Below are 12479 nucleotides of genomic sequence, written 5' to 3'. Positions count from 1 at the left end.
TAAACTCTGTCTGGCAGGCCGGTTTGGGCAGAAGCATGGCTTTCTAGAGTATCATTCCTGTTTCCCTACATGGTTCATTTATGTTCAGAAGTGATGTTTCAGGAAATATCCTCTGTGTGTAATTACCACAAACTACCCTGACTTCAATTAATAACCTTTAAAGTTCTGCAAACATACAATCTTACTCAACAAACTACTTAGAATACAAAATACTCTGAAATCAACCTCTCATACTTGGAAAAACAGAAGCAAGCCCGTCGCACTTTTGAAATGGATGACAGGGCTTTTTAATCTGGCATATGGACATGAAGCTGTGATGACAGTTTGCCTCGCAAGTGTCACTTCTCTTCAAACCCAAAGAGAGAAAAGGGAACTAGCACTGATGGAGAGGACAGATAGCGTGCTGGCAGCTGGATGAAGCTAACACCCTGTTCTGGTCTGAAGGCAGCAAAGCGTGACCAAGTCCCTGCACTGACATGTGGGCGAAATACATCCACATTCACATGTGCACTCACAGCCCCATGCACTCTTATAGTCAGAACCTATTTTGTGTGTGTTCACCAAAACTCCCCCGATACACTCAGAAGAAACAGATTTAGCTGTCAGTGGAGGTTCCTAAAGTTTGTCAAAAATTCCCACAAACCCTCTATATTTACCTACATTTACCTCACACAGATAAATTCCCATATGTGGAGTTTTACTGGCAGACATAATTCATTCTGTGGGTGAGGTGAGAGTCAGGTGGGAAGAGTGAAACTACTGATCAAAATCATTTCTGCACTTTCTCTCATTGAGCTCATGGTCTTCCACTGAAAGAAATAATAATGACATGAAGTTATTTGTCATTTAGTCAGGGACCCTGTCCTAGAAACCACTTTGGGACACGCAATGCTCTGGAACTACAGTGCGTAAGGAAACCACATCAAGGCCAATTCACTATCGTGCAGTATCACACTTTGTCCAGCAGATGGAAACTGTGAAGAGACTTATGATCCACTGACAGTCATTTCCTCAGCAGCATCCGGGTATAAATTGGCGATTTATAAATCCTGTGATGAAATTAGGGGATGATCATTACATCATACCAATTTTTTTCCCCAGGTACTGCAGAGGTATTCAGGCTTATACTGTTTATTCCTGTTTTAATGTACTGTAACAGCTTTAACATGCTTACAGAGAAATCTTTAGCTGTTCAACAGCACCTTACATTTAATTTAGACATTCCATTACTTCTGCCCTTCTTAGATACACTTTGTACTTTCTAAGTCCTACGAATACCTCTATTTTGCGTAACTTAAATGTCTCTGCAAAACTGTGAGCAATTTCTGTCTTGTGGGAGTGGTAAATGAGTATAATATTCAGGAGTGAGAAACCAACACATGGTGCAGAGCGAACTGATGTCCTTTGAAGCAGTGAACTGCACTTCTCAAAACCACAGCCTAAAAGGAGACATGTGACCTTCTAGATAATAGGATTTTTTTTTCTGTAGTCTTGAATTGGCAAGTGCTTTTCAGAAGCTAAACTTCTTTTAACAAAGTGCAGGTCTATGTGTAATGAAGGAAAAAAGAAGTTCTTTTATTTTTTACACCTTTACAAAGAACAGGGAAGACAGCAGATACACAATAAATGCATTCTTTTTTGCTACTCTGTTGAACATTTAAATGTATATATGGCATATGGCTATGTGATATAAACAGCAGCTACAGCAGGGATCATAAGTACAAATGTTACTGAATTACTAAATTCAAATACATAAACACTTTACAGGCCATCTTTTCAGATGAGTACAGGATGACTAAGAACGCTCTGACACCAGCCACACTGTTATAACGTCTCTCTCTCTCTCACACACACACACACACACACACACACACACACACACACACACACACACACAACATACAGAGAGAGAGATAGCTGCTACTTCATGCTTTCATTTCTGATACTACCAGCTACTTATATGAGTAAATCTGTGTGTGTGCTCATACACTGATATCTGTCTGAGCATGTGTGTGTGTGTGTGTGTGTGTGTGTGTGTGTGTGTGTGTGTGTGTGTGTAAGCATGAACGTCTGCATGAATGAAAGCTACTTCACTTCTAGGCGGTGCTCGCCACGGGCTATGTGGGAGGAGAACTCGTAACGGTCCCGGCTGCGGTGTCCACACACATTGCACTCGAGTGGGTCGCGGAAGCCGTGGCACCCCATGTGGATAGTGAACATGACATAGTCCAGGAAGATCACCCGGCAGTGGCCACAGGGGTACACCGCCCCGGGCAGCGCTCCTGCCTCCCCGTCAGCCCGAACCACCCGTAAAGCATCCAGCGGTGACAACGGGATGGGCTGGGTGTGTGGGTGAGGGATGCCGTTCTGGTGGTTCAGCCCTCCCAGCAGGTGCCCTAAGCTGTACATGACGGGCTGGGACATCTGGGAGCCGTCGGTGTGGAACGAGTCCATGCTGAGGGGTGGCTGGGCGGCATGGGCGAGGCCTAGGAGCGGCATGCCCATCTTGTGGCCGTTGGTGAGGCCCATGGGGCTGATGTCATTGCGGCTTAATGGGATGGGGTAGGGCCTGTGGGAGGGAGTGGGGTCACCCTCTGGCCCTGTGAGGATGGACTGATGGTGGGTGTCGGGCCCTGGGGAGCCCGGCGGAGGGTCCTTGATGTCAGTTCGGTGGACCAGCTCCCTGTTAAAACTCAGGTCCAGGCAGACACCGTTGTCGCCTAGACCAGCAACACGAGAAAAAAGGACACTCAAAACTCCGCAGGAGGAGGTTTCACATATTTCGTCCAACAACATGAGCAGAGAAATACCACAGGCAGCAAGCAGCAGTTAAAGCAGTTATTGCTTACAGATGGAAAAAGATCTAATAGAGATCCTTACAGGACTCTAAGGGTTCCTCACTTTGGTGTTGAGTAGAGGCAATGAGAAAAATGTGCACCCCTGGGGCGACACAAAGTAAAACCTACAGAGTAAACTGGAACATGCAGGTTCACAGGACAAAAGAAGCTTTAAAGCATCAGAGCATCTTGAGAGAGCAGTTGAGCTTGGAGGCATGAGAGGACAGAAGGCTGAGAGGAAGCAGACGACGCAGACGAAGGCCTCTAGTGCACCACAGAAGTATATAGACAGAGAGGCACCTGCTCACGTTTCTCGCCTCCCGCCTATTCTCTCTCTCTCTCTGCGGTTGCAGACTTACTTCTCTTTTCCCCCTGTGGTTGTCATATTGAAAGATCTCACTTCATTTGTCAACCTGATACAAGGTGTAGGAGGGCTTTTTTGCCAATACACCCTCGTTTTGCGAGCAGCTTGAGGCTTGATTGCGAAACTACAACCCAATGCTAGTTAGGCTTAACCAGAAGGGTGAGAGCCAAGTATTGAAAATGTGTGCACCGTCAAGTCAGCTATTTACTGAAACTGATATCTTTTGATCATTCATCGCCCAGGCACATTATCTGAGTTTGAATCAAAACATACAAAGTGAGTAACTAAACTGGGAAGTTTCAAGTGCATGTTTTTTTTTTACATGTTTCTATTTATTTAACCATGCATGGTTACCAATACCCACCTATGACACAATTCTGGCAGAGAATTTAGGACAGTGGAGACCACTCTCGTGCAGGTATGAGGCAGGTGCTCTGCCCTCAATTCCTGTTTGGCAAGAGATGAAGGCCAGCAAAAACAAACAGACAGGCAAACAACTAGCTTAGACAGAGAACTTGAAATAATCTACAAAACACAAACTCTGTACTGTAAAGCATAAATGCACAGCAAAAAGCACAAATGGCACAATTTTTAAAAAACATTAAAAACAGACAGCAGCATATTATAGCTGTTTAACAGGTGGGCTTTAACAGATATAGAAATATCAAGTAACAATTAAATAGATAAACATATCAACAATGCAGGCATTCATAATATTAAGTAATGCTATGAGCTCCTTTAAAATAAAAAAACAAACACATTTCTGTTTCTTCTACTTAAGGTCAGTGCCTCAACTCAACCTCTACGTGTCTGTGCTGTGAGTTCAGCTGATCTTACCGGTGAACTTCTGTGGCATTGAGCTCTTCCGCTTGGCTACGTTGCTGGCGAGCCTGTCGAGCAGCAGAGCACGCTCAGTGCCCATCTGAGTCCTGGATGTCTGGCCGTCCTCTGCTTGACAGCAAGAGAGTGAGAGAGTTAAGTGCAACAAGGAAACAAAGACCTCTTCTCAATCGCGCATAATCATAAGTAAAGGGAGTGCGCTGAGCTGTGGCTGTCCACCTGTCAAAGCTTTTGTGGTTATAAAGCGAAGTAGAAAAAAAATCTTGCAACACACACCAGCTGCTCAAAGCGGAGTCACAGAGGAACGACAATATTAATTTGACATCAGAAGCTCCTTTGACCTCACTTCCTGGTGCTTTTCTACTTCACCAGTGCAGGAGGAGACCACAGGATGAGGATGTACTTCCTCACCACTACGGCACTATCAGGCATAAACTTACGACATTTGGTGACCACAGAAGCGCAGCATTGTCTGTGTGTTGCAACTGTGCAACTGTCCTGTCAGTATGTAAAGGCATTTTGGGGGGGAGGTTATAGACATAGAGGGTGTGTGTTTGCCCTACATACAGTATTTGGCTTCCCCTTTGCCGCTATAGACATCAGAAGCAGTCTTTATAGCACCGAGCCTCCACACCACAGCAGCCATAACCTATTTAGCTGTAATGATGGGCTAACAGCCATATGCTCATTAATTTAATGAGGCTATAAAAACAGGATCTGTTAGCAATAACAGCTTTAATCGGGTGCCTGCTGCATACAGTATGTACCAGTGTGTTTATGTAGTCTGTGCAGTGGTCTGACTACATTAACAGTGTGAAGTATGTCTTTTGTGTGCTGTGAGGACTGTTGGAGTTTTGAAGATGTTGTTGTTGATGAAGCGAGTGTTAGAAAGCGGCGTTGACACAAGGCTGCTCACCTCTCTCAGCGGGACCTTTGCTCTGAATGTACACATGGCACCTCTCTCTGTGCTCCTCCAGGGAGCTGCGCTGCTTGTAGCTGCGACTACAGTGGTTGCACTTGAAAGGTTTTTCTACTGTGAGCAAGAGTTAAAGTTAATCATCAACACATAAAACATCAACAACATCTAAAATGGTACAATGACTATTATAAGTGGTTTCATACAAAACTGATGATCTGCATATTAGACATTGTGCAGCACATCTGCAGGTAAAACACGTGAACTGAAAGTGAGTAAGTTTCCAGAGGCAAGTGAGTAAGATTTCATATGTGATGTGTGTAACCGTATGAGAGTGCATGGCAGGGTGTTACTGGAAAAGCCATGCAGGCTCAGCAGACCTCATGTGTTCAGATTCAAAAGGAGTGAGAAACCAACATGAAGGAGTGAGAAACCAACCAACATGATACTGTACACAGGTGCATACAGTATCAGTGCATATCAGCTTCACATGTGAGTGAATGAGCGAGTGTGTGGCTGGCTGGTACCAGAATGGGTGCGCAGGTGCCCGCTCAAGGCGTCACGTCGACGGCAGGCGTAGCTGCACATCGGGCATTTGAAAGGCTTCTCCCCGGAGTGCAGTTTGATGTGGCGAAGCAGGTTTCCCTTCTGGGTGAAGGAGGCCCCACACTGAGTGCAGTGGAATGGCCTCTCACCTGAGTGAGAAAAAAAAACACATCTTGCACATTTCACATCTTAACACGACATTGGTTTTTAATATATTTGATTTACCATGAAAGTTTGGTCATTGTAAGTTATCTGTTGTTGCAGATTCACTGTGTTGGGATTATTGGTCTGACTGTATGTAGATTACACATCGATGTGGTGTTCACAACTTCGTAAGTGTAAATTTTGTGATAAGGCTGCAACTAATGATTATTTTCATTATCAATTAATCTGTTGATTATTTTCTCTATTAACTGATTAGTTGTTTGGTCCATAAAATGTCAGAAAATCGTGAAAAACGTTGATCAGTGTTTCCTGAAGCCCAAGGTAACATCCTCAAATGTCTTGTGTTGTCCACAGCCCAAAGATATTCAGTTTACTGGCGACTGATTGACAACTAATGAATTATTTGTTGCAGCTCTATTTTCTGATAGATGCCATTTTCTAAATGAACTGTTTCTTTATGATATACTTTAGCTGTCAACTCTTTTCTTGTTCCCAGCATTACAGTGAATTGCAAAAACACAGAATCATTCACCATCTTTGAAAAGGGAACAAGGCAACATCCACTTTGATTGCCAGAAACCTAGAAACAATGTTCTCACGACTCAAACCACACAAATGCCAAACATATTGTGCACTTCACTTCTCGTGTCGAAAATGCAACCTCATGAGTTCCATCTGAAGGCAACCTTCTTCTACCATTTAGCTACTCACCAGTAAAATGAAGTTGCAAATAAAAATGTATATTTTGCTACTAAAATCAATATGAATTCAACCTAACGATGCCAGAGGATCCCTTAAAATAAGTCATAATAAATGATAAATAATAAGCATCAAAGTAAATGCATCATGGTTATTATATTAGTATGGTAACCTTTGTTGATCACACTGAAGAGTGATGGCGGGAATGAGAGACACAGAGAGACCAATCACTTTTCCCTGCATTAAATGCAGAACCTGTAACAATAATTCCTTGACAGGCTTTGTAAATTTTGTTTTCTGGTAATATGTGATGTGTGCAGATGTGGCCAACAACAAGTTTAGCTAACCGTGACAGAAAATGCTTCATGTGTATGGGATGAACATTATTTTCCATAGTGTACTTTCTTCTCAGCACTTGATTTGAATACTTTCATGAACCATATGCATGAGGTAATTATTACAGGAACTGCATAATTCAGGGCAGAATAATGACTGTAGATGTACTATGTTGTGTTGTCCTATCTGTTACTGTGATCAAATCACAAAGTTATTGCATGTGCTTTTTTATCTGAACAACAATAGAGGACATTTCACAACCTCCTCCTGCTGCTGTAGCACTGGTTAAGACACGTGCGTCATATATGATGCAGACTTGCGCGCTCTTAATCGTAGCTATTCGATCAAACATCTTGACCTAGTCAATGCAAGGCGCTATCTCCCCCTACTATCAACAGGGTGATGATTGCACAACTGTTGTATTTGAGGTCAGGTGTTTGGTCTGTGTTCTTGTGCTTACCCGTGTGGCTGCGCTTGTGCACCAGCAGTACGTTGATGCTGACGCAGGACAGGCCGCAGATGTCACAGTTGAGCTTGCCTGCCGTCTGGATGCGGGGTGCCACGGCTCCAGGCACATAGGTCCCCTCTGCACCAGCTGCTGCTTCTGCGTGGGCGTCTGGCAGGGCCGCGCTGTCGTAACGCGAATAGTCCACCAGTGACAGGTCCTGTGGCTCATTCAGGGTATCTCCCTCCTCATCCCCCTCCCCGTCCCTCTCCTCATCATCGTCGTCCTCCTCTGTCCTCTGATCATCAAATCCTTCCTCCATCCCGTCTTCACTAGCACCCTCTGCTTCCTCTTTTGGTACAATCTCTGTTTCTTTTGCAGCCTTGGGGTACTCTTCGCTGTCTTCTATCTCCTCTGCCTCAGTCTTTATCACACCTAAGCAAGGACGAAGCAACAGGTGACATTTGATGTAAACGCACATGAAGTGACAAGTGACAAAGAGCACCTTATTACATAGACAAGACATATGGAGTGATATAGTACAGATGCAAAAGTTGTTCCCACTTCCAAATAAGGTACCAAATAGGCTTAATGATACTCCACTCCAAACAGACCGTGAAACACTGTCACAACTTCACTTCACTTCTGTTTGTATTTTTAGTTGATAAGTTTGCTATTAGTACTAGCACATCTCCAAAGTGTGGGTAGCTTAAATTGGGCCGCTGTATGGTGTCACAAAGAGATTCAGAAGATGTTTGCTCAAGATAAGGGTAAGGCATTTCCTCTGAATACAGAGAAACTAGAACCAGGGCAGGACAGAGACGCAGCACACGCTTCGCATAGATAACACCAATTCCTCATCTGCTTTTAAAAAGAGATTTCAGATTGATTGTTTATTGCCTGTGTCACAGACGCAGAAAATCCAACGTTAATCTGCACCAAACATACTAATTCCCTAATTTAACTAACCCTAATTTCCTCTATCAGCCAGCAGAGCACTAACTCTAGTCTGCTTCTATGATATGTGATATATGATAAGTTTTTCCCATTGTTTTTTTCTTGACCATTTTTCACAGATTTTGACCTACAGTAGGTCAAACTTCCACGACATACAGGATCAACTGTATGTAAATGTCTCAACACCACAACTGTTGACACGCAAAGTCCCGAGGCCTGGTTTGCAGGACCTCTCACCTAGCCTTTTACTAAGTGTCAACCACCCCAAGCGTACTCAGTTCCATCCAGAAACCACACTGTGGTCTTGGCGGTGACTGGTGATGAGCTGAAGAGCAGCGCCTTGTATTGTGGAAAGCGCTCAGAGGTGCTATGGAAACTTTGCACACACAGAGCTCCGAGAGGCCCGATATAGAGTCCAGGGTCTCAGAGCAGTGAACCGCAGGCTGCGCATCAGAAGCAGAGCAGGGTTTTAGGAAATGCACCCACTGGGGCAGATGGGTGGCAGTCAGCAATAAATAGGAGAGCTGTCTGTAACACCATGTTCTTTTTTTTTTATGACAAATAAGGGACTAAGGCCACAAGGCTGAGTAAAACATTTCCACACTCAAAATATCATGTGAACAAGGTGGTCAAAGCTTAGAAAAGTGTAAAATGTTGTTTCTTGGTGTGAGGGTACACTGCTGAGTTTCTATAAATAAATGCCCATAATATCTGACAATGTAATTTTATAACATTATGTAGATGATGTAACTTTTATCATACAATACATGACACTGCAGTGAGGAACAAAACCAAAACCAGGTTGACCTGACACTGTTACCCGAACAGCGCTGAAACCAGATTAAATTAAATTCTGAGAATTATTTGAACTGAATGACACCTCATTAGGAGCACCAATGCAGGAGACACAAAGAGGGTGCTTTTAACTATACCTCGGGATAACTAGAGCACCAATATCTTCATGATACCTTTCCAGTCTGATCCGTTGGATTACATACAAATGGCTCTTACTTTGACACATGTCAATCATACCGAATGAAATCTGCCTATAGTTGATTATATTAATCCGCTGTTGGATAAAAAAAACCTTGCATCTGGTCTTTATCTTTATTGAAAATATTTACATGTTTAACTCAAGTCAAAGACCTGTCCTCGTTCCTATGGGCTGAGAAAATGTTATATATGAAACCATTAAAACCCTGAAGATAAAGACAGAACCCCACAGTGGCCACTCTAAAAATAAGAGTTATTTTAGTTCCTCTGCTAGACTTCACATTTTTCCCATTACAGGAGCGTTTCATTGTATCAAATATCTGTGTATGCAGCAGCGTCCCTCACACTTTTTCCAATTGCCCGCGGTCAGAAAAGTAATTGTACGATGCTAAATTGTGTGAACTTGATGGCTAAAATGCAAGGTGTAATGGAAAGATTTCAAAGATATGAAGCGTACGTATGTGTGTGTGTGTGTGTGTGTGTGTGTGTGTGTGTGTGTGTGGGTACACATACGTGGATCTGTCACACCTTCGGCACCCTGCATTCCATTCTCGCTAAATGAGTTATCCTCCCTCTCTTCTTTCTCCTCCTGTGGCTTCACATCTGCAACATCACTGCAAACGTCTGAAAAAAGTGACACATTGTGCATGTGTAAAAACTTTGTGTTACTTTTTGTTTCATTAAGAGAACTTCACACACCAGTAAACTACAGTTCTCATTTTAAAATCTCTTCAACAGCACTAAATGTGCTTCATCTTGCTGTTGCGGGGACAAAGAAAACGTGTGGTCTGATATCAACTGCAACCCGCACAAAACCCCTCTACATATACACCTTCAGCTTTCAGTACTCTACAGTCATGTGCGCCCAGGCAATGCAGTAGGCAGGATGGTGGCAGCTGTGGAGAAATGTGTGCAGCCTGATCACGTACATTCTCACATTAAAGATGAGGAATCAGATACTCACCCATTCCATTTTCCTCTGGGGTGATGAATTCAGGATGTTTATCTGTGTCCATGATGAAAAAAATCTTCTGTGGAGAGAAATGACTATATCTGGTTAATGAGAGGTAGTTGGAATCTGAATAAGTCTAACCAGGTCACGCCAGATTCCTTTTTATGGCAGCTTACACAACTAACTCTGTTGTGAAGTGTTTACGGAACAATTCTTTAATTATAAAAAGCAGGTTTGCTGCATACATTCGTGATGTGACATTTTGTTAGAGACACTGACACTATACACTTTCTTTATGTTCTTGACACTATTAAAAGCCTCCCTTACTATTTCTACAAAGCATGTTAAGAAATAGAAGCAACGCTTGCATCTCACTGTTCCTGTTGGTTGGACAGCATAAAAAGAAGGCCCACGGTTGATTGCTCGACCCTGTCACTACATTTAGCCTTATGAGAAAGAGATGATGTTCACTGCACATGTACTTCCTGCCAGGTCTGTACATAGGAGCAAGTGTAAAAGCGCTTTCCACAGCCAGTGCGACTCCAACACTTGTAGCCACAGTTTGAAAATTAATAAGGAAATAAAATATCCCACTGTGCAGTACTGCTTTAGATGCCCTGTATCACTGAACTGATTAAAACTCCCAAAGTATCTTACTCTTAAAAAAATGTCATTAAATCATTCAATAAAATGTATATTACAAATGTAACTAACAAAAAAATCTAAGCTGTTACTTAGAAACGTTTTCATCATTTAGAGAGCTGTAACTACTCTTACATGACATTCAGTGAGGAAAATACAGCAATAACAAACTTTCTCACACGATCAAAGTGAAATTGAAAAGCGCATGTCTACACGTTACAATTATTACCAAGGTACTTTTGGGGTTTTAGTTTTTGTTGGAAGATAATACTGTGTGATAAAATGATCTTACCTGCTTTTTGCTCAGCACTCGGAGGAGAACCGCTCTCTAGTAGGAGATTCCACACTCCGCCACTGGACTTTCTCTGAATATGGAATATACGCAACGTCACTACGGTGAATTTTGGAGAGATCCTTTAAAGGAACAGGAACTTATTTTGAAAAGGTGGAGCAACAAAGACCAAAACATGCTCGTACAGCCGACTAGCAACACCAATGGTTTAGATTACTCCTGACCATTTTCATGATTATATTATAAAAATTCCTTTACAAAACCTAAGCAGGCAGAGTCTAAAACCCTGTATGTTGATGAGTGAAACAAAGAACTGATGAGGGGTTCGATCACTTCAGGCTGTCCACATGGTTCCTGCCTTGTTTCCATTTGAGGAGCTATTACTCCATCTTGTGGCCAAACGAGAATGCTACTTTTCATTCCAACTTTTCTCTGCCCAATCAATAATATCATTCTGTACAACATTTAAAAACAGCAGAGCCAATTTTGTCTCTTGTTCCTGTTGAGTTTGAATGTATTTATTGGAATTTGCATTGGACAAAAGAAACTGCCAATGACATCATGTACAAATAACGTTTTTACCACAACTGCAATCACATCTTAAACTTAAGGCATTGATTTTTAGGCCAAAAAACAAAACAAAAAACATGAACTGATGACATGAAAAACCTAAAAACAGCAAAATAAAATCCCTCTATCTAGATGATGGGGCACCCTGGTGGCCTTGGGATTTAAGGCAATGAGCATGAACTGCTATGTCCCTGGTTCATTCCTGGCCAGGGACTTTTATTACATGTCATTTTTCATCTGTCTCGCCTTTCATTTCCTGTTGTCCCTCTAATCTGATACAGGCACAAAATGTCATTATAAAAAAATCGAATCCTGATTGGCTGCAAGCTCTCTTCAGCTCAATGAGAATAAAACTGATGTTATTCTATTTAGAGCACAGCATTTCTCATCATCTTGGCCCACTGACTCTCTCTGTTAAACCACATCTTAAAAATTCTGGCCATCATATTCGATTCTTGATTGAGCTTTGACAGACAAATCAATCAGGCAGTATAATTAAGCTCCATGCAGCTCTGCATCATTTCTAAACTCAGATAAATTCTCTGTACTTCAGACCTGGAAAAAGTAATCTCTTCATTTCCCCCTGCCTCGATTACTGCATCTCTTCATACTTTGGTATCACTCAGTCTTGTCTATCCCGTCTCAGTTCAAAATAGTAATAAATAAATAAACAACTATTTCAAAATGCAGCACATTGCTCCCGTCATTGCCAGGACTGACTTTGAAAATCCTGTTTGTTTTTAAAGTGTTAATCTGTCTCACCCCCTCTTACATCAGAGAACCCCTGTCCCCGTATCACACTGTGAGAGAACTGAGATCATCTGAGGCTTCTGGTGGTCCCCACATCCAGGACTGTGTTATGGGGACAGGACCTTCTCTATCTCTGCTCTATTGCTCTAGGTCTGTCTTGTTATTATGAGCTCTG

At 42.5% G+C, this 12479-nt stretch overlaps 1 protein-coding gene across 5 annotated transcripts in view; it reads right to left on the bottom strand.

Annotated features, from left to right (window-relative positions):
* Positions 1 to 1554: 1554 nt before the first annotated feature.
* Positions 1555 to 12479, bottom strand: part of LOC127354704 (zinc finger protein Aiolos) — a 51523-nt gene continuing 40598 nt past the window's right edge. Inside the window, exons 3-10 of one of the 5 annotated variants that reach the window (XM_051384812.1) lie at positions 10985 to 11057; positions 10063 to 10129; positions 9612 to 9722; positions 7164 to 7583; positions 5485 to 5652; positions 4958 to 5074; positions 4039 to 4152; positions 1555 to 2720 (exon numbers count right to left, since the gene is read on the bottom strand). In XM_051384812.1, the coding sequence (XP_051240772.1) occupies positions 2086 to 2720; positions 4039 to 4152; positions 4958 to 5074; positions 5485 to 5652; positions 7164 to 7583; positions 9612 to 9722; positions 10063 to 10114 (1617 nt within the window). In that variant the 5' untranslated portion in view covers positions 10115 to 10129; positions 10985 to 11057 and the 3' untranslated portion in view covers positions 1555 to 2085. Of the gene's footprint in view, positions 2721 to 4038; positions 4153 to 4957; positions 5075 to 5484; positions 5653 to 7163; positions 7584 to 9611; positions 9723 to 10062; positions 10130 to 10984; positions 11291 to 12479 lie in introns of those variants that run through there. The other 4 variants (XM_051384814.1, XM_051384811.1, XM_051384813.1 and 1 more) reach the window with 4 other exon arrangements.

Source organism: Dicentrarchus labrax, unplaced genomic scaffold, assembly GCF_905237075.1.
Source record: "Dicentrarchus labrax unplaced genomic scaffold, dlabrax2021, whole genome shotgun sequence".
Taxonomy (NCBI): domain Eukaryota; kingdom Metazoa; phylum Chordata; class Actinopteri; family Moronidae; genus Dicentrarchus; species Dicentrarchus labrax.
The sequence above is the reverse complement of the archived record's forward strand: the minus strand, read 5'-3'. Positions and strand labels throughout refer to the sequence as shown.